Raw genomic sequence first — 26,035 nt, forward strand, 5'->3', positions numbered from 1 at the left:
AAGAAGTTCGTTACTGAATTTAAACAAGGCATGCCAGCAAGGCATTGTTATTTATCAATACATGCTAGTTTTCACTTTTTTCCTTTTTAATTCTATTTTCTCTAATTTGACATAATGCCAAAAGGTCCCAAGCTACTAAAAATTGATTTTACAATTTGTTATGTGACTGGTTCTGTATGAACCAGTATCTAACAGGCCCTATTTGACTAACAGTAAGTATTGTGGAAATGACAAAATCTTCGATCTATGAAAGCTCGTTTGTACGGAGATCTGAAACTGTCAAAATTAAAAAACTATACAAAGATGCATGAAAAGCTTAATAAATAAATTGAAATGCCTATAAAAGCTATGAAAATATTTAAAAAGTTAACATTTTTATATTATATTGCATTTTTAGTAATATATTTGCTTGAGTGATATACATTAACAATGTTAAATTCTTTATTTTATCATAAATGTAAAAATGTTCATTTGCATTTACTTATTTCTTATTACTTTTTAGCCTTTACTAGTTTTTCCTCTGCCTTTTCCACCTAAGTATTTACTTTAGCAAAAACACTATTACAGATACTGAATATTGGTGGTTTTTCCTTAACATCATCTTTTTTTATATCCTCAAGCATATTTATATTGTATTGCTGAAGCATATTTTTTTTTCTATTGCTCCCATTCTCATTTCTGTGTGCATTTCTGCTTCATTATGAAAATGAGGATCCCTGTGATTTAACAAAGACCAATAGTAGAGGAGAAATCTATTTTGAGTTAAGGGCCAACTAAACTAGCAGTTGCATAAGTTGCCTAACAGAGGTCGGCCAAGGTTGAGCAGCTTTTTGTTGCAAATTTACAAGAAAGCAACTACATTTTAAGTAGATTTAGTGACAGACGGAAAACAAGCTGTCAGTCTTATGAATGAACATGATAGCCGTATTGATGCAGTTTGACTTATGGCTTCATTTTGGCAATTAGGATCTGCACCAGCTGTTCAACCAATAAGTGCCAAGCCAAAGCCATGACAGACTTTGAAACTAACATAACAGAAATAAATATGAGGTGGTGGTGGGATGAATAGAAATTATGCAAAATTGCATGCATTTAAAACCACAAAATGACACACATTGTTTTAATTAAAAAATAAATTCCATAATGAAAAACAGTAAAAATAACTGACAAACATATACCAAGAAATTTCTTAGCTTTATTTGATTTACTTTAAACATGTTAAAAAGAAATCAATATCCCAATAATCCTAATAATCCAAAAATCCTATATGGAAGACTAAGTGGTCGGCTGTCAGAGGTTAAAGAAAGGTAAATTTACCCCAAACTGAAAAATAATGTACATTTCAGAATTTCCAAAAAAGCGTTTTGTTCCCAAGAAATGATTTACAACTTAAAGTTGTTTTGAGGTGATGGAGGTCGTTCAAGCCTTGAAGTTTGCTACCAAATCTCAGTGATTTTCTTTATTAGGAATGTTATGAAACTTTTGACCAGTCATGTACATAGTCAATATATTTTTGTATTTACTTTTGTCACTTTTTGACTTCCATATGTTGATTTCCTTGTTTAATTTAATTTAATTTAATTTGTATTTGTACTGAATCAATTTCCAGCTTGAAGGCAAAAATAAATTGAGTCGCTTGGGATTTTATTGCAATTCTGATGTGTTGGGTTTAGTGAAATATTTGGAGAATTTGAGATAGATGTAAGATATTTTGCCAAACCTACCCACAGTCTTTCGGTAGTTTCTGTAAAATCCCAAGTTACACTTTGCTGGAGTAGTCATTAGTTTGACTTTTCCCCTTTAGCCTAAAACAACATACTTCTGAAATGAGCAAAGTCCAGTTTAATACAACAGAAGCATCAGTTAAATTTCTTCCATAGTTATTCCACCATCAGTCCAATTATGTGTTCGGCTTATTTGCTTCATAGTTATTAACTTCTAGTTTAATTTAGCCAATATCAAACATGAGGTTTTGTTGTGTGGTCCTCTTTTCTCAACAACATAAAACAGTTTTCCAAGTGCAGGTTTCAGTGGTGAGATACATGCAGTTTGAGGCTGTTTTGGTAGGTTCTGCTTTTGGCATGTGTGACTTGGTGTAAAGTTACATAACACAGCTGAAATAAGTGTTGTTGTCATGCGCTTGAGTAGTAGGAGATTGAAGCCCAGCCAGATTTTACACGGGGTTACTTTCGGTCCCTGACCTGGTGCCTATAAACACATCCAGATGCCAAATAAGCTCGCTTACTCATACAAATAAAGAGAGGAGGTTTTATAGCTTTTTACTCGTCAGCTTTCTTCCATCCTTTTTCTCCCCCTTGTGTTCTTCTGATCTACTTTTCCTCTGATTCTGGTTCTTTTCTTTCTCTTGCTCTGCGTCTTTATTCTCTGCTTCTCTTAAAATTATTTTACTTCCAATTCTTGAATTTTCCCTTCTTCATAACATCATAGTTTTTTCCTCATGCCCTTCAACTCAACCTCTTTTGTTTTTTTGAATACTCCTTCTTCGTTTGGATAACATGGATCCGTCTGGTCTCCAGGCAGGCCGCTAAAAAACTTTAATGAGGCACTTCAGTGATTGGAAGCCCATCGACATCCAATTGACAAAAGGATCACTAAGCCTCAGGTTTCTCTTACCTCTGTCCACATGGGGGAAGAGTCCTGAGATTTAGTTTCCATACATCCTTCAGCCAAGTTTTTCCTGAAGTTTAGCACTCAGTGCGCTCCCCAAGCCACTGCAATCAAGTATTTCTTATTTTTTTAAGCTATTGTGTGTAGGGTCACAATTTCAAGAATGACTCTAACTGCCTTAATTTTCTATTAAAATGTATATTTTAGTTTAGTTTCATGAGATTCAACAGACCATCCTGGTAAGTTCAGAAAATTAAATGCAAAAACATTCAAAACAAATCATTAACATCAGGAACAGATTAATTTAATTAAATATGGTTGATTTGTACAAACAGGTACAATCTTGATATGCAGCTTGTTTAAAGTAGAATTCCATTTATTTTCTCATGGTGAATATGTAGTAAATTCACGTTTAGTCACTCATATGCATCTTAAAGGTACAGTGTGTGCAAAATTGGTTATAGTTTTTTATTTTTTTCTCTATTTATATTGCCTTTTAATGCCAGACCCTAGAAATGATTAATATATTTTATTTTTAAATCTGAAATATTTATTTATAAAATTGCATACATGTATTTTTCATGTGATATTTCACAGTAATTGTTGTACAAAATATCTCCACAGGGGGCATAAGACAGTAGAACTATCTACCCCAATTTCTGCAACAGAGAGTCTCAATGACGTATTCTGTGAAAGGGCGACAAAATGGAAACTGGAGGAATGAAAGTTTGTGAAGAATTAAATAAATTTAAGATATTAGAAAAATGGAGGCTCATACTTGATTATGCATTGCAAGGACAGGCAACTCTGTGTAAGTTTATCTCGTCATAAAAGAGAAAACATAATTAGGCAAAACAAATTTAGAATAGCGAAAGGCAGAAAGTAAGAATATACACTGGTTTGCTTTTAATCTGTTAAATGAAATTTCCCTCTGGGATAAATAAAACAATTTTCATTTCATTTTATTTCAAGGTGTCAAGGCAGTCATAGAAAATCAGTATTTGATATATTTATGAGCCTACTTACGGTATAATAAGTTGAGAGCTAGCAAATGAGCTAAATCTAGCCTCTGTGGTTGGTTAACTTATTTAAATGGAATATACTTTTAAAGTAGCTGTTAGCTTACAGGGATTATTCGAGCAAGGAGATCGACTAAAACTAATGCTGTTTGCTTTCTGTATATTAGCCTCAAATACAAGCACTTTTGAGAGATTTACATGTCATTTGATTTAAATTAAATGAATTGGGCATAGAGTAGGAGAGAAAAATAGGAAATGTGCTCCAGCCAAATGTTTTATATTTGTTTTATATTGCAACCAGAAATAGATGCAAGCATTAGCCAGATGAACAGGAATTCTGCTTAGTTCTATTTTTATTTGTGAACATATTTTTACTTACATGAGTCCTGCTGACTCTGGACACTTGATGCAATGGTAGATTTCCATGTGGACCAATAAAGAATCATGTTAGTTCATAGCAAACAGGAAGTATTTACTGGAACGTCATATATACAAAAGGTGCAAAATCAAAAGGGAGCTGAAACTAAGGACTAAAATAAATGTCAGTGTAGTGCTTCTCAAGAGATCCTGCAAATTGTAGGTTCCTCTTGATTTTGTTTTTCCTTACGTTTTTAATTTGATACGCTTTTGTGGAGAAAGTATGAATTTACTTAACCGTATGGATGATTGTCAGGGAATGTTGTAATGGGTTATTTTTGTGCTAATGCCTACAGTTTGTGCCACTTGATCCTGTATATTATGAAATCCGTGCCAGCCTTAGTCAGGCCTTTATGGCGTTACATCGCTGCCAAATACCTTGATGAGCGTACCAAATACCCTGGTGAGCGTATTTATTAATTCAGCAGCGCATTTCTTAATCGAGCGAGGGTATTGCTCTGATCGCAGGAGTTTTTAATTACTGGCGGGGCCTTGAACGCAACACAGCGAGCGTAAAACACGCCCCCCCACACTCACCAGTGCGCTCTCGTCGGAAAACTCTGCTCGCTCTCTCTGTTCAGCGGGCGTATTTGTCAGTCGGGGGCGGTAACCTTCTGATTAATCTGATTGGCCAGAATTTTCAGTTCCAATTCGGTGACAGCTCGGGACTTGGCTGCATTCATATTTTTTTTTTTTTTTTAATAGCTTGGTTCAACTTTATTGCCCCAAAGGTACAGAAACATTTACAAACATGACAGTTTAACCTGAAAGTAAGCGGAAAATCCTATTGGAGCACCAGGAAGATTCTAAATGACAGTTTAGAAAACAAATGTATTACAGAGAGGTAAAAGCGATCGGATTACTGAGGGTTAAAACTAAATAAACATATTAATACTGCACATATGTTTGTCAATGAATGCATTAATATGTTAATGTTAATTTAAATTATGATCAAGTCATGGTTGACAACAGATTAAATAAGTGTAAACGCAATAATTTCATACATTTCTGGAGGGAAATATTCATCTCAACCAACAAGCTAGCATTTATTAAAGATCAGACATGATGGTCCTCATTAGCCTCCATATTTCTTACTGATAACCACTTCTGTAAGGTTAAATGATTAGGTTGTTACGGCTTACTTTCATCTTATTATTAAAGCCGTGTGGTAGTATATAATGTCCCAGCAGTATGGACGGCTCTGCCTCGATATACTAAGAGTGGTGACACTTTCACTCCTGTATACAAAAAAATGTTACTAGACATTCAATAGTTCCAAACACCAGATCAGACTGCGATCATCACCAATACATTCCTTTAGTTTCCAGAGGTAAATCAATGCAATATCAGTCTTATAAGTCACGAAAATGCATGTACATTCTGTCGACGTCCTGCAATAACATATTTGCGTCTGTTAAATGTGATACAATTTTGTTTAAATGTATTTTGCCTTTGTATGTTATAGCTATTGTGCTTTTACACCATGTCCTCACAGCCTTTTTGTTTTAGTTAAAAAAAAAGTGTGGTCACGGTCTTATATTATTTATTTCAGTGTACTGATCAAGTGCATTGTTATTCATTGATTCATGGAATTTGATGTGTAATATGACTTGTGGAAACGTATTTTCACATTGTTCTCATATGCTGGTTATGTTTAGCCCGGAGATGACATTTCGGGGTACTGTGTTGTATTTTAAGCTGAACAGTTTTTTCATGTACTGGGGATTTTAATGTGTAGTAGCAGGGAAACCTCTGGAGTTCGTAATGCTTTTCATGAATTCTCTACATATAATAGAAAATCACAGAGCAGATGACTTGTTAGGTAATTATCCAGAGCTTACTGGCTTTTCTCCATTAAATTTTATTTAAACTGTTTAAATATTTATGAAAACTGCTTTGTCCCTTTTGCTTTCCATGTTCCACCAATAACTGAGTAAAAATCACCTAAATTTGATTCCTAATTAACTTATATTTCACAGATTCCCTGTGCATCTCTATTCACTATCACTCTTTTATCTTCCCTCTTTATTCTTGTATTACTCTTTCACACACACTTGTTGACTTATTTGGTAACACTCATTGATATTAGCTCATGTTACAGCTGCTCTATATTTACATTCTGTAGCTAGTTTAGCCATTACTCATTACTAGTCATTTAAAAAAAAAAATCTTTATTCAGGAGCAGCAGGCAGGAACACTGACGTCCCGAGCTGTCACCGAATTGGAACTGAAAATTCTGGCCAATCAGATTAATCAGAAGGTTACCGCCCCCGACTGACAAATACGCCTTCTGAACAGAGAGAGCGAGCAGAGTTTTCCGACGAGAGCGCACTGGTGAGTGTGGGGGGGCGTGTTTTACGCTCGCTGTGTTGCGTTCAAGGCCCCGCCAGTAATTAAAAACTCCTGCGATCAGAGCAATGCGCTCACTCGATTAAGAAATGCGCCGCTGAATTAATAAATACGCTCACCAGGGTATTTGGTACACTCATCAAGGTATTTGGCAGCGATGTAACGCCATAGGCCTTCCCAGCTTAAGTTAACTTCCTGCAAATCTGCATTCGACCGGCACATTCCATCAGTTTTGTGAGCTCTTTTTGGAGCACTGCATGTTCATCATTTTACATAAAGAATAGTGAGAATCTTTAAATCTGTGGATGCTGAGAGCTTTGCAAGTAAATGGAGGCAGTTTTAGAAAGACAAGACCTTGAAAGATGGTGTGTCTCTGCAAACCTTATAGTAAATGGTCTATATAGCGCTTTTCTGTACCTGGAATGATACCCAAACCCATTCTCACACTGACAGCAGAAGCTGCCATGCAAGGCGTTCAACCACAACCCATCAGGAGCAATCTGGGGTTCAGTGTGTTGCTAAGGGACACCTCGACATGAGCTCAACAGGCTGAACAGGCAACCCTCAGGCTACCGCTCTACCCACTGAGCCACGCCACCCCACATGGTTGCAAAACAACAAGTGCAGGGAGATCACCAGAAAACCTTTTGCTGTGTGAACACTGGTTTATTAAAAATTACACCATCTCATAGCCTATCCTTCTGCCACTAACTCACTATATAATGTCTTTATTTCTGTTTTTGTTGAACCTTATACATGATTGATATGGTGAAGCTGTTCTAATCACTACAACCTCTTAGGCAGACAAAGATAAAACCTCCGTGTGTCGGGTGAGTTTGTGCCTTTAAGAATCATCGTTTCACCTGAGTTGAGAGTGACAACTTATCGATCAAGTTGACCTGTTTTTCAGCCCCCCTCCTCCTGCTCTGTAAATGGATGACACACACGCAAAATAAATGATCTGTTATGTATCATTCAGCTGCAAATGAGGTTGTAGATTTCTGGCTGTGTCTTAAGAAGAATTTATGAGGGTACAACAAGCACCCTAATGAATAATTGATGGAGAGAAACATTCAGAACATGACTGCTAGCATAAATGCACAGTGAATCATAAATGAAGCACCACCTGCGTGGAGAGTTCAGCTTATGCTGAAAAAAAAAAAGAATAGAAACTCACATGTTGTATAATTTGCTTATCAATTACAAGTTATTGTGACAAATATGCTGACAAGATGCATCTTTCAGTTTGTTTGAGTTTCACCCAATCACCATTTTTCTCACCATTTATTTGCTTTTTGTTTTGCAGTTACCATCAGTCAAGAGTAAAACTAAAGCTGCAGCAACAGGGTGGCAGCTCTTCCATTTTAAAAGACACTCTCTGTGGGACACATGTTAATATTAACTTCATTTGCACATTTTAGACATTTTTCATTTACTTCTCTAGTTTGTTTTTAATAAGTTAAGCATTATTGACAGTTAACTCAGACTGTAATCTAAAGCAAATGCTAACCTTTTAGTTTCTTTTTTAAATTTATGCAAATTAGATATGTTGAATCCCAGCCATGAAATTCCAACCAAGGCAATATTTGATGGCCAACACGCGAAGGCGTCTGCATCAAGTTGGTGGAGTGAAATAAAGTCACATTCAGACTAGCATGTTGGTATTTATCAAGCTTGTACTATGCATACTAAATCATTATGGGTCTTAAACCAGTCCAAAAAGGACATGCATTCTTCCCAAACCTCACAAAAAGTAACTCTTCGCTTATGTTGATTGGTTGAAAGTTAACTTGAAAACCAAATAGGGCTGATAGTTGAAAAAGAAAGCAAGAGTGAAAAACTCAGAACACATCTGCAATGTCATACCACTGCAGAGCAAAGCTAAAGCACCAATCGAAGGACCAAAACAAGCAAGAGTAGGCTCACAGTTTAGTTTGTTCCACGTATTTCTGAGACTGGACCCTGGAGGCAACTCACCTTTAAAAGATGAGTGAAGAACCAACACAGGGCAAAACCAAGTTTAAGCTCTGGACAAACCAGCACTCTACTTTAGCTTTCCAGCAACCAGCCGTTAGCATAATGTAGTTTGATGCAACTGGTTACAAATAATGGCATGAATATAAAACTCAATGTACAAAAAACCTGACTTCAAGTGAAACTGTTGGGCAAAAAGCAAAATCGTTAAAATAAAAAGTAGATCATATGGATATTTGGCCGCAGCTGATTAAATTATATTTAATATAACTAATAAAACCATTGATATCGCTTTGAGATGCTAAACTAAGAGCATTTTTTATCCTGAAATGCAAACTGAAAACATCCAGAATACATATTTAGATTTTTCTACATACATATATTCCCTTATGTGCATATTTTACAGAATTTTAATGCAGCATCTTGTAGAGGAAATTTTACTTTGAGATTAACAGTGTAAAAACATAAATACCTTGAAGGCATATTTTAATGATATTTTCTCAGTTTATTTTCTGGGAAAGTTTTTGATTTGATGTTTCGAAGTGACCCAGGAAGTCGGGTGAAAGTTGAGGTTGTTGTGTTAAAATCTTTACAATGAGAAATAAATTAGATTATACCACATGACTGAATGTCAGTACAAAATAAACAAACCTATACCCAGAATTTGGCTTTACTCCAAATTGGAAAATGTTTTGTTTTTGTTTTGTTTAGTTGTTCTTGTTTGTTTTTTCATGAGGCTGAATGATGCATAAAGCAGCAACAGAAAAAGATGTCCTAACTTCCCAACATACCCCCCTTAAAAACCTTTGAACAAGGATTAATCAGTCACATGCAGAAGATGTAATTGAAGACTGAAATCCAAAACATAAATTCATACAGTGAGATGACCACTTAGTCTTATTAAAAGGATGTTGCATTACTGGGCCCGTAACAGAAATTAAAAATATTGTAGTTTATTAGAGGATAAAGTCACATGCTGGTGAGACAGGACACTGAGACCACCAGCAAGCATCATTATGTATAAACACACTAAACACCCGAAATTTCAAAACACAAATGAAATTAAATTAATCTTAATTCATCCCAGAGGGAAATTATTAAATAATTAACAGATTTAATTAGTTAACATTTCTACTAATGGAGCAGGTAAAAATCCTGGGCGGCACTGATGTAACCATGTAATAGCTTTTCCAAAACTAATTAATTAACTAAGGAGGTTTGTAATAAACATGACCTTCTATCACCGTTAGCTGTGATTTGTTTCATCTAGCCACGCCCCATGCATCCAACAGACTACAGAAACTTATCTTTAAAGGTCAACCTTGGATTTTAAATACTCAATGAAGATCCATGAAAATTGGTTAAAATAACAGATATTTAAGTTATAATTGGTTTTAGTTTATTCTTTGTGTTGCAGTAGCCTCCTGCCAATAGGGGGTGATGTAGTGTCCTCTGGACCCTTATTTCTTTTGTCGGTAATTAACCTTCCAGAGTGAGGGGAAATTAAAGAAATATATCAGTTATTACAAATAAAATTAAATGCTTTAAATTATTTATCCCACTGCTCGTGATTCTCGCTATAACTTACCTTTTAAAACACCTTGAATGCTGCGTTGTTGAAATTTGTTGATTCTTTTCAACTTAACATTTTGTGCATGAGCGACAAGCTCATGTGCACATTAAATATCAATTCACGATAATATCCTCTGCAGACAACTGTGTTTCCAAAGCAGGCAGTACTCCTGAGATTTAAATGCAGCTCTTAGAATAAAGAGTGATGCTTTTGACACTTGAAGAGAGTGTGTAATTCACACGCATACACACACGCATACGTACAGCAGCGACCTGAATTCTGTCATATAAACTGACCTCTTGTGTGGGTGGACTACTAGACATTTACACATCTCATTCACTAACAGACATGTTCTTATCCTGCAGTCTGTATAGCACTACAGTGCCTCAACCCTTTTTACTCATGACACATACCATAGCAACCCCACCCCCACCCCACCCAACCCCTTCCTGCTTCCTATCTCATAAATGCACACAAACAAACAAAGCAGCGCGCACATGATCTTTGAAAGGGCAACAAGCCAGATTGAGTTCAGTAAATGCAATGCAGACATGGAAGGATGATTAAATAGAGTGTTGGATGAGAAAGAGAGAAGTTTGAGGACTTTGAGGAGCAGGGATAGAGTAGAAAGAGTGATTGGTGGAGGCAGAAGGGGTTGCACTAGTAAGGAGAGGCTTTATCTCCTCGAGCAGTTTAAGCGCATTACCATTTATGGTGGAGCTGATGGAATAGTTGTGTGTCTGCCAACTATGCGACACAGCCCATAGTGTATTTACTTAGGAAGGTCAACCCCTTGCTGCTCACTTTACATAAGAAACTTCCACCAGTTTGTCTGGCCATCACTCTGGATCCCGCATCCTTTCTCAGCAGCTCTCAGTCAGTTTCTGCACTCCGCCGCGCTGATGTCAAAATAGTTTAAGAAGTTAAGAAGCAGAAAGATGGCAGCAGTATTAAGGGAAAAAGTGGGCTAAAATGCACGGTTCCTCTTGTAAATTGGGGTTGCTGTTATAATGGAAGCTTTTTAGCTCTGACATCAGTATCGATCCAGCATGAAGCTATTACATGAGCACAGAGGGATTTAAAGTCACTCTGAGGTCACTCGGGCCATATTTCCCACAGGCAGCTGTATGACTTTATTAACCTTGGAGGCCTCTCAGCTGAAAAAGACATTACCTACTGTGGAGTTAAAAAAGAAGAATGAAATAAAAAGATGCATCTAAACCAACTAAAAACTCAAAAATATCATTGCAACAAATGCTGTGTGCAGTGAATTTTGCTCCTTGCACTTTTGCATCAGACAGTTGTTTCCTTTGTTAATAATTTCTAAACTAAGAAGTTGCAGCATTTAAGGTGGCTGTCTAAAATACCACACAGACAATCAGTTGTGTTCATCAGGATGTGCGTCAGATTTGAAGACTTTTGGTGTAAATTAAAGGGAGGTCTATTTAGATGTGTAAATATAAATATATGTGTGAGGAATAAATGAAAAAGGCATATAGGTCACTCTAAATTCTCCCTAGGAGTGAGATAGCACAAATGAAAAATGTTTTAGGCTTGTCTAAAAAAAAAAAAAAAAAAAGAAAAACTTTCATGACGAAAACGAATATTCTTTCTCCTAAATCCTTATCAGGCTTCATCCCTGTTTCTCCAAACTGAGATGAGTCTCCCTGTTTAGTGACTTCTTCTTCATGCAATTCTAATTAAGAAAAACTAAATATTCCTGTTCAGTCCAACCATTAACTGTCTGGTTTTACGTATATTACAGTTGATATAATTTAGGATTTCTGTAACATTGCAACTGAGAAAAAAAACAAAGAGTGAAATCTATTCTCCAGAGGTATATCTCTCTAATGACCATGTTGCAAGGAGAGGAGGAGAATCAGCTTTCCTAGTTATGTATTTCTAGGCAACACAAAGAAGATTCCAAAGAAATTGGTCCCACATTTATCAGTTACTGATTTTGTTTCTGTTGACTTTGCCAGCCAGATGCTTTAGCCAACAACCTGCTATGAGTTATTTTATTTTATTATTTTTTAAAAGGACTACCCTTTTGTTGCTAAGGAGGACTTCCCAGCTGGTTCTGTGAAACAAACCATCTGGAGCTCCAGGTTAACAAGGTTTAATTGAGGGTGTGTCTTCTCATTAATTGTCTTGCTCCCTTTTGGTTTCCCTGCAAAATAATGCCCCCCTTGGGATTTAAAACAATTAGCAGAATCAGTTTCGATTACTGTAAGGACTGAATTTAACAGTAGTTCTCAGTTATGTTTCATTTCCATGAGTAAAGTGATTTTTCCACAGCATTTTCTATGTGTGTTAAAGGCCTCTCATGTTCCCATGCTGTCCTGTGCACATGGACATGATTGCTTCTCCTTTGCCATGACCAGAGACGAAGCAAAAAGAGCTTTCTGCTGAGTTTATTGCTTAAATCAGAGACAATATTTACTCAGCTTTTATCCTGCCCTGCCGGCAGAATGCAAAGTCGGCTTCTTTAGAAACTGGCTTCCTTCCAGGTCCAGACTAAGAAAAGTGTTATTCTAACTTGTAGAACGGTAAGATGTAGATGGCAAAAACAACAGCCCCTAATCCTGGTTTATAGAACGGAGGGCTTTTCCAGCCCTGAAGACCATGAAATCAAAAAGGGACAATCAATGATGTGATCAAGTGATGGATTCAGTTATTTGCTGGTTCAGTGAGATGTCAAATAACATGCTACCTGTACTTAGAAAGTTCTCCTTTTGTAGCTCCTGCGCTCAATCCATCATTTCATCCCTTTTGTCCCCATAAGCTCAGGTTTACTTTCTCTTTCTGCCCTGAAGAGCAACAGAATATATCCAGATTTTATATAATAGTTTCGGTGTCAACATCACAAACACAAAACATAACATGCTGTTATGATTTCCGAAATGGGTATTTTAACTTTCTGACGGAGCATAAAGATGATAAGTGCTGAAGCAAAAATTGTTTATAATTGTTTGATTTAATAGAACTTAAACTAAAGACGTTTGCTCCCTTTATCAGTTGTCCCTGTTTGACGATACCTCTGACAAAATCAATACTGTTGATAAAGCCATTCAGTTACATGACTGAGCTTACTAATCTGAATGGGAATTTTCTTATTTAATCCTCTAAAGCCTGACCCAAGAGGACCTAACAAAATGTTAAAAAAAAGAAGAAGTAATAAAAAATAATAATGATAAATTATAATATTTTTTTAATTTATTGTGCATTACCGTGTGATATGTCAAAATTATTGTAGTGCAAAAGTTATCCACCAGGGGGCAGAAGACAAGTATCGGACAACAGGGTTTTAAGTATAGTTTTTACCAAAAAGTTATGCAAAAGGTCTCAGAAACTGTATTATTAAATATGATACATACAGTATTTATTCTGCAAATCCTTTCTGTTACTTTTCCATTAACAGCTATGGGCAAGTTGCTTATAACATGTTGGAGATATTTAGTCTTCAACTCAACAATGAAACTGAAAGAAAAAAACCCATAAATTCTAATCATTTAATGATAATTACTAGTTATAGCCAATATTTTAGCTTAAGCTTTATGTACATTTATTGTTCTTGTTTACTTTATGTGATGTCTTTACTGTCAGTTACTTGTAAAGGTTTTCTTGTAGGTTTGACATTAATGTTTAACAGGGTTTGCAGTGGCTCAGGAGGTAGAGCAGGTCGTTTGAATCCTCCTTCATCCCAGTCATCTGTCACTGTGTGCTTGGGCAAGGCCCGTCACCCCGCTTGTCTCAAGTGTTGCCGTAGCTGGTGGCTGCCACGTTTCTGTCAGTATGTCCCAGAGCAGCTGTATGGGCTCAACGCTATAACTATAAAGGAACTTGCTGGCTATAGATGGATAATGAACTCACAGTGTCACAGTGACCTGGCATGGTTATGTTTGTTTATTTAAATGGTCCAGCTAAACCTTCATCCATCCATCCATCCATCCATCCATCCATCCATCCACTTATCTGAGGCAGCAGTCTAATTAGGGGAGCCCAGACTTTCCTCTCCCCACCGACTTTTTCCAGCTTATCCAGGGGGGATTCAAGGCGTTCCCAGGCTAGTCAAGAGCCTTTGCCCCTCTTCCCTCGGGTGGTCTTGGGGGGGGCGGGGGCGCCTACAGCGGCCAGCTGGGGAGTTGGCTGCATGGGACGGGGATCTCTCTCCCAGTTGTGCCCCTCCTCGGGCCCGGCTGGGACGGGGATCTCTCTCCCAGTTGTGCCCCTCCCCGAGCCCCTCTCCTCCCCCGCCACCCCACATCACACACACTACACATAGGGCACTGTGGGGCGGGTGGAGGCGGTGGGTTTGGCTGGGGGGTCCCCATTGCGGGATCCCCCGGTGGACCCCTGTGACTGCCCGCCCCACTAGATTTTAATCACAACCTAGACATCAATATACATTTAGGGCCTCGGGGGGATGGGCACATGGGCTGTGGGTGGGCGGAAAGGAGCCACCCAGGTGGCCCTTCCTCCATCCCCTCCCTTTGTGACCTCTCTCCCCCCGATTTTATTTACATGTTAGACACTACCACATTTAACAGTACTGCACTACACACATAACACACACTCACACACACTGAGGGAGTCCTGAGGGGGTCCTGCTGCCTGGCAGCAGTGGGACCCATCACCATCTCATGGCTCCTTTCAGTTTTTAATTGCATTATAAATAGCCCATACTCATGCACACACAACTCAGGCTGGGGGGCAGGGGGGCCGGGGTCTTCCTATCCTGCTTGTATCCACAATTTCTACCCACAGGGGTCAGCTACTTCTTTACCTCCAGATTGACACATAGCCCTCATCACTGAGGATGTCACACCGATTCACCTGTCAATCTCCCATTTTATTCTTCCTTAACTCATAAACAAGACTCTAAGATACTTTGCTTGGGGCAGGATCATATTCCATGGCCATGAGGGGACATTTCACCCTTTTCTGGCTAAGACACTGATCCTCATCCTTAAATTCAGTTCTTTATTATAATTTACTCAGTTATTCTTCTTTACATTATGTCAAGGGTACATGTTTCAGAATATTTTAGTAATATTTCAGTCATTTCAGTCACAAGACATGCTCCGATTATTATTTAAACCCTTAGCTAACCTCAATGTAAGCGTGCCACTCTGAATTTTAAGTCATGCTTCAAATGCCCTCTTCTGTTGCATGACTACGAAAACCATTTAATTAAACTAACACACACCCAAAAATGCAAACGGTGCTCACACAGCGCAGAGATGATGCTCCTGGAGCGGAGCATCCTGTTTCGATTAGATCATATCAGATTAGGTGGCATTACATTAGTGCTAACCAGATTACACTATTCCTCATCTAACACACTTTACCTCCTAATGCTTCTGCGGCCTCATTAACCAGGAAACAGCCATTGAAAGAAGCAATTAGAAAAGCAAAAGCATCTTTCTTACTTATACACTCATACACTTGGACACATTTATCTCCTTCTAGGTAATACCCACACACCAATGGTTGTTGCGCAATTAAGAAATGTCTCCTATTTGATCCTTTGTTTTTCCTTACATGCACGTGCATTTGATCATTTTTCTGCCTCTTGGTCTCATATGTGTTTGTACAGCTTTGTGTGAGAAAGGCTTTTATGGTTTCTTTCTCTTGCAGTAATCTTGCATGATGTCTGAGGAATGTCTAATATACAAGCTGGAACAATAGCAGAGCAGAACCAGTGGGGGAAAAATAATGACCTGAACCTCAGACTCAAGGCCAGATGTCTGCAGTCCAAGTCTCACCTCATAAAATGTGTACTTCTTGTTCTGGCTTATCAAGCACATCTATTACACAGCTGTAGTTGTGTGTGTGTGTGTGTGTATGTGTGTGTGTGTGTGTGTATCTACATGCAGGCTTTTAAGTGTGAGTCTGTGCATTGTAACAAGTGTGGGAGTGAAGCACACTGTACAAGTTTATGTGTGTGGCTTTGGTTGTGTGAGTCTATGTGGTTATTAGAGTGTACTTTCGGTGTGTGTGTGTGTGTGTTTGGACATAACTGTGTGTAAGGATGTTCAGACATCTAAGTGCCGCCTCTGTTCATTTACCCTTTTTAACTTTACTTGATAACACAAAATGTCTGAGCATATGAAGGATTTGCCGCCGGCTGCATCGCCACACTCATCAGCGCCCCGGTGAATGAGCGGGCACAAAAAAGACCCGGATCAAACGAACAGGTTCGCCTCTGTCTGTGAACTCAGACATACAGACAAAGAGGTGGGTTGAAACAAAGAAAAGCTTGTTCATCACTGGTAGGAACGGCAGACGGTGAACAAATTATTCTTACATTTTCTCTGTACTCTGCTATAATGCATATAGATATGCTATAGGCATTATAATGTATTTAATCTACTAAACACAGTTCTGTAGGTTCAGTCCTGTAGGTTAAATCAAAGTAATCCCAAAGGATTTGCCAGATAAAGATTTTATGAATTGGAATATGATCACAATTGTAACTAAATAAATTAAACTGAGCTGCATTGGATTGGATTGATTACAGTGATTCAGATTAAGGTGGAATATTTTGAACCACTTTCTCTTTTAAGGTGTCACGAGGGAACTTTTGTTGTGAATCTACTTTATATAAATAAACTAAACTGAACACTGACAGGAATTATGGATGTTAATGTTGATATACTGCTAATGATTATAGCTGGCAGATGAGAAAAAACTGAATATATTTCACACAGGTCATGTGGATCATTTGAAAGCTGATGTGTTGAAAGCAGAAGTCACAATTCATCAGAAGCCGGGGAAATGCACTTTTAAAGTTTAAGGCTTATAAGGCTCTAGTGTTGATAAGCTCTTATCTTTGCCTTTAGGCCTAATAGTCAGCTCTTCTGAGAAAAATGACTTAATACCATGCAATCCTTTTTAAATGTTTACGTCTTCAAATTCAGATGAGCTGTCAAAACCCTCTGATTAAAGTATTTTTTTGATGTCAGTTGTTTTTTAATTGTTTTGTTTTTAGCATACATGCTCTTAGCAAACAACCCATAGATATATACACGTAGATGTTGCCTCTGGTGCTGCTGTCCATAGGAACGATGCGTCAACGCGGCCGCCATCTTGGGCCGCGTCTACTTATTGCATTACAGAGGCAGAGGTCTATCAACGATTAAAATCACCATAACTCGCTGAAATTTCATACGATTCTTAATCGGGTTGGTTTATTAGAAATGTCACACATATTTATATAACAACAGATTATTATTTTTATTATTTTATATCATACACTTACACATACTCAGACACACACCTACATGCATACTGATTTTTTTTCTACAATACTCAAAGAAATAATAATGATGATGCTCATATATGGAGTTATATTATATTTATAATATGAATAATATAAAATATAAATAAATAAAAAATAAAGGAATGAGTTAAAAAACAAAAAAAAACAGAAAAACAAACACTCATTTAAAAAAAAAGGGATTGTCTAAATTAAAAATTTACCAAAATACCCCCAAAATGAAATACCTCAGTTAGTCACATCTGTTCCTAAATCTACCTCTGATGTGACACGCCCAACAAGTAATGAACCTGATAAAGGCACCAAAGAAAATATTGCCAATATAAAACGCACGTTTTTTAAGATAATGTCAAAGAAAATAAAAAAAAAAAAAACACAGAATTTAACTGTCCTTGTGTGGACAAAAATGTTTAAAAAGCTAAGAGTTGTGAAATGTGAAAGACTCCTAATTGAAAAACAAAATACACTTAAAAAAAACTAAAAAATAAACAAAAAATTGACGGAATTATTGTTATGTTATTTATTTATCTTATTTTGCTGTTCTAAAAATTTTTTTGTTTTTTTTTTTTTAATCAATTTTTGCCTTTCCCACTACATCCCTCTTTATGACAGCGTCCATTACAATTATATGAACTCGGCTAATTATGCTAATTAGCGACTTCTAGCGACTTTTCTTACTGAGGAGTTGGGAACAGTGACTGGAGAGGAGCATCAGTCCCTGAAGCTGTTTATTTCCAGGAACTACATGGACCAGTCATACCATGCCCTGTGGGGGATGATGGTGACAAAGTTGCTGTTTTCCTTCGACTACAAAGTCAAAATTAAATCATCAAATCTGATTTGATTTGATTTGATTTGACAAGCTCTAGGTCTACTTGTTTTGTATTAGTGCAGCCAGTAAGATGTGTGTGTGTGTTTTTTTTAATGTTATCCCAACTGCAAAGAAAAAAAAAATGTAAACATAGTCATTTCTGAATTTATTGTTAAAGTATTTATCACTAATACAGTGAAAATGAGAGGAAATGTGAATGTTTGCTATGCAAGGCGATTTCAGTGTGAGCCCCTAAATTTTCTGCTTGCACTCCTAAAAAGTTAAGTTAGGGGCCGCTGTGCTCCTTGTAAAAAAAAATTAGTCTAGAGCCCAGAGTGTGACTGACCACCAGGCTGTTAGTCCTGTTGTCCATATATATGAACCCACATCATATATTGGAACTGCTCAAAAGTACTCAACACACTGAGTATCCAGAAATGCTCAGTTCAGTAGGTGTTTTTGTCCTGAGCAACTCATCTACAAGAAAATACAAAGGAAATCAATTTCAATGCATTTTTTAAAGTATTTAAACATTTCCATAATTAAATCAATATGTGAACATAATTCATATTTAACCATCTGTATATATATATATATATATATATATATATATATATATATATATATATATATATATATATATATATATATATATATATATATATATATATATTCTAAAGCAATTTGTGAACATTTGTCTCTTTTTCTTTTAGTGTTGTGAACATTTGTCATGGAATCAGCTGTCAGTCTAGCTAAACAACAGTCAGATAATGTCGGTTAGTTAAGCTACTGACTGCTAGCATAAACTACCATGAAAAAACTGACATAAAACTGTAAAAAAAGACATGAACCTGGAAACAAAGGGAGACAGTAACTCAAAATCATAACACTCATAAGTTACAGACACCGAAGATACAGGCTTTAAATTTTAGAACATCTAAGGAAGCATTTGTGGTCATGCACAGATCAAGTAAAACAGGAACTCTTGATCAGTTAAAAAAAAATAAGTGGAGGATCAAACCTAGCTAAAGTGCTTTTTATAGAGAGGTCAAGATGAAAGACTGATCAGCTTCAACATTTAACCAGCGCCATCTAAACATAATTGTGAAGCAGTATCCACCATCTATAAATGTTAACGTTTTAAAGAAGCAGTGCAAGTCATTTAACAGTTAAAAGTTTTAGGCAGCAGATTTTTGACCCCTCAAGGGAGCCACCTTTAGCTATGATCCTAAAGCAGCTTTGCTTTGGCAGTGGGTTGAACCATTTGGCAGAACCCCATCCCACATAAACTCCATGGAGTTGAGCTCAGGTTGCTGAGGTAACCATAAAATTAGCATGCATCTTTCTCTTTCTTCACCACTTTGGTTTTACAGCATTTGAAGATATGCTCGGGGTCAATCAGGAGTTTCTGAAGGGATATCATTTCACAGAAAGATGGAGATACCCAAGGTGGCTAGGCGTGGATTTAGATTCAGTAAAGGTGCCCAGTAATGCCTGTAATAGCATGAGGATGTTTCCTCAGCTCAGTTGTTACTACAGTCAGGCTTTATTTAGTTTTCTCTTAAAAATACTGCAACAATACAATTTCCTTTTGGGAATTAATAAAGTTTTCTTCAATCTAAGCCTGACCCACATGCAATGAAACAATTAGTTTCTTTTATTTTTTTCATCATAACCAGCCGACTGGTTCTGAAATGCCTGAGACAAAATGGTGCCATAATGCATCCCAGGGAGCTCTTATTCAGCTCGTGATGCTAATCTCTGTATTCTTTACTTTGTGTATCCACACAAGTGTTGAGTAATCCCTGCTTAAACAGTCATGGTGTGCAGTGATTAGTGGCAGCCCACCAGGACAGGCCTAACGACACACACTATGTTTACATTATATTACAGTACCTCCCGGTTCAGCCTGGGGATAACGTTTCTGCTGGAACGATAACTCTATTTATAGACACACACACACAGTGTGATGCCGAGACTGTAACGATACACATTTGAACACTTGTACAAGCATACACCCACACATTTATGATGAAGAGCATGTGAACCAAATCAGGCCTTCAGCACCCTCCATCCGCTGTGTCATGTCAACGTAAAATGTGTGTGTGAGACACTGCTTTTGAGTTGTGTAAACTGTTTATTGTATGGAGATGAAAGGCCTCATGAAGGCTGTCTAGGGTGTAACACCGTCCACAGACACATAACAGCATTCCTGCCGGCTCTTTTCTCCTCGCCGGTAATTACGGATACCCGCTATAGAAGTCTGATTTACATAGCTTGTCGCATTTGGATGTGCTGCGCCTTTTATCTTCAGGCTCCTGTTCTTTCTGTTGTCTGTCGGCTTGTTCTCATGACCTGTTTTTCCTCTCTATGCACAAATGCTTCGACACACACACCAGCTGTCTGATTGGGCTGTGATTGGCAGTCCAATTCTTTGATGAGCTTTGAGCAGACGTAGCACGTCAGCACTGCGATCGCTGTGTGCCACGGTGCCAGATAAAGGTTGGACCAGTTTATTGTAAGTGAGAAAAAGAAGCCATGATGGATTTGTCATGCTCGAAAAGTACGCAGCCGTTGACACATTTTCTTGTGCACATGTAAAACCACAGGTGTTGATATGGTCTTCATACTGTGGGAACATCTCTGCTCCAATCTGGTGTTTTTCTGCTCACATGGCCACTACAGATGACACATACTGAATATCCATTCTACAGTGTTAGCCTCTGCTGTGAGACTGCATTAATTACCTGCTCTATTTGCCTCTGTTTCTGTTTCTGCAGCCTGAAGAGTTGACCAATGCCCTGGAGATCAGTAACATTGTGTTCACAAGCCTGTTCTCCCTGGAGATGCTGCTGAAGGTTTTAGTCTATGGGCCCTTTGGCTATATCAAGAACCCCTACAATATCTTTGATGGAATTATTGTGGTTATCAGGTAAGCACCCATTTTTCTATTCTTTTCACATCATTATTTGAATTTTAAACCATATTTTAACACATAACAAAAAGAAACAGTACCCCACCCCATACTGAATTCATTTTCATGCTAAACTTTCGGAATAAAATTTATTATTGGCAGTATAGGGAACCTAGGAAGGCAAGTTTGAACAACTGCATTTATTAAAGCAAAAGAGTGATCCAGTATTTGATTCACCAGTGTGAATTTTTTCTCCATCTGTGAATTGCTAGGCTGTGTCTAATTTAAGATTTCCAGGACTTTTTAGTTCTGTGAAATGTTCCCTTCACTAGTGTGTGTTCCCTTCCCACCCATAGAGTGGTGCACGGTACATTTGTTTTATGGACTACAAATGGCAAAGATACATCTATATTTTAAACTATGAGATCTTTCCCAATGAATTATTTCCCTTGTTTATTGTGATATAGGATGTCAAAACTAACAGGTTGCTGTGCTAGATGTTGGTTTTGATGCTGACAAGTGGAATATTTATCAAAAGAAGTATTTTTCCTAATACAGCAATGGTTTTCATGAATCACCGATGTGGCATGTATATCCGGTTATAAGGTTCAATGAGGTTCATGTGTTATGTTTAGCAACAACAACTGCATTTATGCAAGCTGTAAATTAGGTGGTCATCAACTCTTTCAATCAGGGTTTAAGGAGCCATTTGGATGCTGAGTTCACCAACACTTGGATCCTTATTAGCTAGCATTTCATTTTTGTTAACTTGCACTTAACAATTTTGCTAAGTTAGTGATACTCATATTAAGTTAGGATACTCAAACACCCCTAAAACATGCAGTACCCCCTACTTTTTTAAGCCTATACTTCAATGGCTTACAGCTACTTTTTAAGTTTTTATTTATTTATTTATTTTTATTTTGGTCCATTTTCACGGTTTGCATTCTATTCATTGCCAATGCAGTGCTGAATTGAAATCAGACGAACTTTCTGGCTGGAATCTGATGAATGAAGTGCTATATCAAATCTGTTTTTACTCTTGAGTTGGTATAGACCAAAAGAGAACTAAGGCAAGCACATATCTGACTTGTAGTCTTAGGACAACCAAGCAACATGATTTCAGATGAATGCTGATATAGCTCAATGTGTGGTAACAGTTATTAACAAACATTACTTATTACCCTCATTACATTAGTTTGGCTGTGACCTGCACTTATGAGAATTTATCATGTTTAAAGATAATAAAAAAACAGAAGTTCATAACAGTTCAGTAAATGTGGTATTGTAGATTATTAGTTGGGCCTTTGGCTGTCTTATGTGGAGACAGTTAATCAGAATTTGAATGAAACATAAATACTATATGTGTGTGTTTGTCTTTCCTTTGCACAGTGTATGGGAGATCGTGGGTCAGCAAGGTGGGGGTCTTTCAGTGCTGAGGACCTTCCGGCTAATGAGGGTTCTGAAGCTGGTCCGTTTTATGCCAGCCCTGCAGAGGCAGCTGGTGGTGCTGATGAAGACCATGGACAATGTGGCCACATTCTGCATGTTGCTTATGCTCTTCATTTTCATCTTCAGGTAGAAGCATCAGACACTTGTCTGAGACAATTCAGTGCCTACACTTAAAAGAAGGTCTATTTCTTATTACTAATGGAGGAACAACATCAAAGAAAAGAAGCTCAAAAAGAATTCATTCATTGACTACAAAATGATTTTGTTGTTTGAATTGAAAGAACAAAAGCGTGGAATGAAAGAAAACTGATAGATCAGTGTATGGTAATTTCCTTGTAAGAACAAAAGGGTGTAAAGTTGCAGAAGTGACTGGCAGAAGGAGACCAGTGAATGACAAGGCTAAGTCTTTACCTCATTTAGTTGTCACTCCTCTTTTCTGCCTTGTTAGGTTTTACGATTGAGTGCATGAAGGCTCTCAGTAGGGGGATAACAACACATCTGTGTGGCCCTGGCCCTTTTATCTACTGTATGCTGCTATTGTCTTTGTATTGTATGAAAAAGAAGCCCAAACATATAAGTCAAATAATAAAGACTTAGACACTCTATGAACTAGAGCTAAATAATCAATGAACAGGCCTTTGCTCTATTTGGCAACTCTTTTTTTAAATCAAGGCTGTTTATCGAGGCACATGCCAGAAACCTGGAACTTCTGTTTGTGTGTGCATGTAGAATAAGTGTGTGTAGTCACATGCATATATCCTCATATAAACACACCCATAAAAGCTGAAATGGAACAGCAGAATACTTGGAAACGTCCAACACAAATGCGCTGAGACAAATATTTTTTGTGATTTCACTTGCTCTACCAAGACAAGATGTAATGTTTTTTTTTTATGAGTTTGAAGGTAAAAAGTACATCTACAAACCTCACTTCTCAGGAAAGTGGGGACAGCAGCTTCAATAAAATAGAATATAATTTATTGCCATTACACAATAGTCTGCAACAAAATTAAACAGGAAAGCCAAAACTTTTTTTTTCCCAGCTGCATATTCTAGTTCGTCTGGCGAGATCCCGAGGCATTCCCAGGCCAGCTGAGAGACATAGTCCTTACTGTGTGTCCTGGGTCTTTCCCAGGGCTCCCTTCTGGTAGGATGTGCCTAGAACACCTCACCTAGGATGTGTCCCGGAGGCATCCTAACCAGACGCCCAAGTCATTTCATCTGACTCTCCTAAATGCAGAGGAGCAGGGCCTAAACTCTGAGCCCACCTGGATGACCAAGCTTTTCGCAGACACCCTGTGCTCCATTTTCACTATGATAGACTGACGCAGAGTCCATATCACTGCAGACGCCACACTGTTTCACCCTTCGATCTCCCGCTCCATTCGCCCACTCTTTAACAAGACGCCAAGATACTTAAAGTCCTCCACTTGGGACAGAATCTAATTACCAATCAATCATCATCAACTATTTAATGGCAACATTACACCCAAAGAAGTTTGGAGTGAGACAAAGAAGAAACTTTTTAAGTGTCATGCAGGTAATAGCATTTTCTGAAATCAGAAAATGAATTGGTGACAGGTGTGGGTGTCAGTATTGGGTATAAAAGTAGAATCCACTAAAAGCATTTTCTTTCCAAGCAAGAAAGGGACATGGCTCACCATTTTGTGCCAAACTCAGTCAGAGAATGCAAACTAAAATGTCTTATTTCAAGATTGTAAAGACATCATTTCTACACCTACGCTGCATATTATGAGAATATTTGAAATGAAATTTCACTGTTTCAAGGTCAAGACTGACAACTGCTGCTGGATGCACATCAGCTTTCTTGTTGTTGCCTCCAAAAATCTAACCTACATATTCCATACCTGCACAGAAACCACCAAGTCTATTAAGCACAAGCTTATTGAAGAGGGACAATAATATGGTGGCCTCATGTTCTGTGATCAGATTAGTCTGTTTCAGTTGCATTTTGGAAAAATTGTTGATGGGTTCTCCAGAATGAAATCAGGTCTGTTATCAGCTAAAAGTAGCATCTTTGATGGTATGGGATGCATAAGTGCCCAAATAATGGGTAACTCACATATAGATGGCTTCTGCAGGACAGTGCCAAACCTCATTCTCCACAGCTAACAGCATCATGGTATTATAGACACAGAGAGGATGCTCTTAACTGCCCTGCCTGCAGTCCACATCCATCTCCATTTGAAAATGAATGGGCTATCTGGAAGATTGAAGTTGGGTTTAAAAAGGTAGTCTAATTGCCCTCTATGGGCCCATTCACATGAGCAGTTTTAAATGATTGTCTCATTTCCTGAAAAAAATCCATTATTGTGTTACAACCTCTTATTTACAAAGTAGTGGAAATAGTCCGATGGTAATAACATAAGGACATGAGATGTTATTGACAGCATTTCTACTGTTGTCCATGTTACTGAACTGAAACTAACTTTAGGACTTTTTTTTTTTTAAATTTTATTTATTACAACTGATGCTGCCAACTCATGTGACCCAGTAACTGAAAGGGCACCATATATGCTGTTCTGTGCAAATGTGTAGAATAAAAAAAGATCAATTAATGAATTATGGAGGGTAATTATGTGCAGTCCCTTAGGAAAGGTTCGATATGATTTTCTTATCAATTCTTTTACTTGTTTGTGCTTGTGTGAGAAATAAGAATTATTGTATTTTTATTACCTTATATTTAGGCACATTCCACGCACCACATCTTGCACCAGCTTCTTATGGTAACCTGGAAAAGGGTCAAATCAAGCACTGGTTCTAGGATGAACCTTTTGCATCTTTAGTTGCAGTCAGCATAGTTTTAGGAGAAGGTAGGGTGTGTTTTTCAGTATAAACTGTTAAATTCCAGTGGATCCCAAACACTTGATGTCTCCAGTTTTTGTGTGGTCCTCTGTACTAAAGTTACCAGTAATGTTCTGTATATTTGCAAGCAGCACTTACAGAATAATCAGTGTGAGGCAAGAAAACAAGTCTTTTCTATTTATCCATTTATTTTTACTGTTACTAATGAGTTGCCCTGATGTAAATATTTATGCTGCCTTTTCCTGTGTTTTTCTTTCTTTCTTTTTCTTCCATCTCATGTGACAGTATCCTGGGGATGCATTTGTTTGGTTGTAAGTTTGGATCAGAGAGGGATGGAGACACCCTGCCAGACAGAAAGAACTTTGACTCTCTTCTGTGGGCCATAGTGACTGTATTCCAGGTAGGATTTACACTTCTTGTCGTTTGCCCTCCTTTTTAAATATATATATTTGACAGCTGACATTCTTATAAGTTCACATAGGTTGTAGGTTAACCTAATTGCATACAAGTTTATATTGAACTTCTTTTGTGATCAAATTGTTCCTTTGAACCACCCTAAAGATACCATCCTAAGATCTTCATACTTTATTATTGATGATGGAACATGTTCCTGTTTTAAAGGGCGAGAAGACTATTTCCTCCTGGATAAATAAAATATATTCTGTCAAATTTTCTTTATCACTTTCCCCCTCTCTTCTCTTCTAGCCTTTATCTACCTCCCCTATTTTCTTCAGCTCATTTATTTTTCAATTCCAGGTGCGTTAGATAGGTTAAGTAGGCTAGCCTCTTG

The 26,035-nt window shown here is 37.5% G+C and overlaps 1 protein-coding gene across 14 annotated transcripts in view; it reads left to right on the plus strand.

The window, feature by feature from the left end:
- Positions 1 to 26,035, plus strand: part of cacna1g (calcium channel, voltage-dependent, T type, alpha 1G subunit) — a 318,055-nt gene that overhangs the window by 180,441 nt on the left and 111,579 nt on the right. For all 14 annotated transcript variants that reach the window (XM_041973670.1, XM_041973675.1, XM_041973678.1 and 11 more), the window contains exons 9-11: positions 20,834 to 20,985; positions 22,360 to 22,545; positions 25,531 to 25,645. In XM_041973670.1, the coding sequence (XP_041829604.1) occupies positions 20,834 to 20,985; positions 22,360 to 22,545; positions 25,531 to 25,645 (453 nt within the window). The remainder of the gene's footprint in view (positions 1 to 20,833; positions 20,986 to 22,359; positions 22,546 to 25,530; positions 25,646 to 26,035) is intronic.

This window comes from Melanotaenia boesemani, chromosome 21, assembly GCF_017639745.1.
Source record: "Melanotaenia boesemani isolate fMelBoe1 chromosome 21, fMelBoe1.pri, whole genome shotgun sequence".
In the NCBI taxonomy this organism is placed as follows: Eukaryota; Metazoa; Chordata; class Actinopteri; order Atheriniformes; family Melanotaeniidae; genus Melanotaenia; species Melanotaenia boesemani.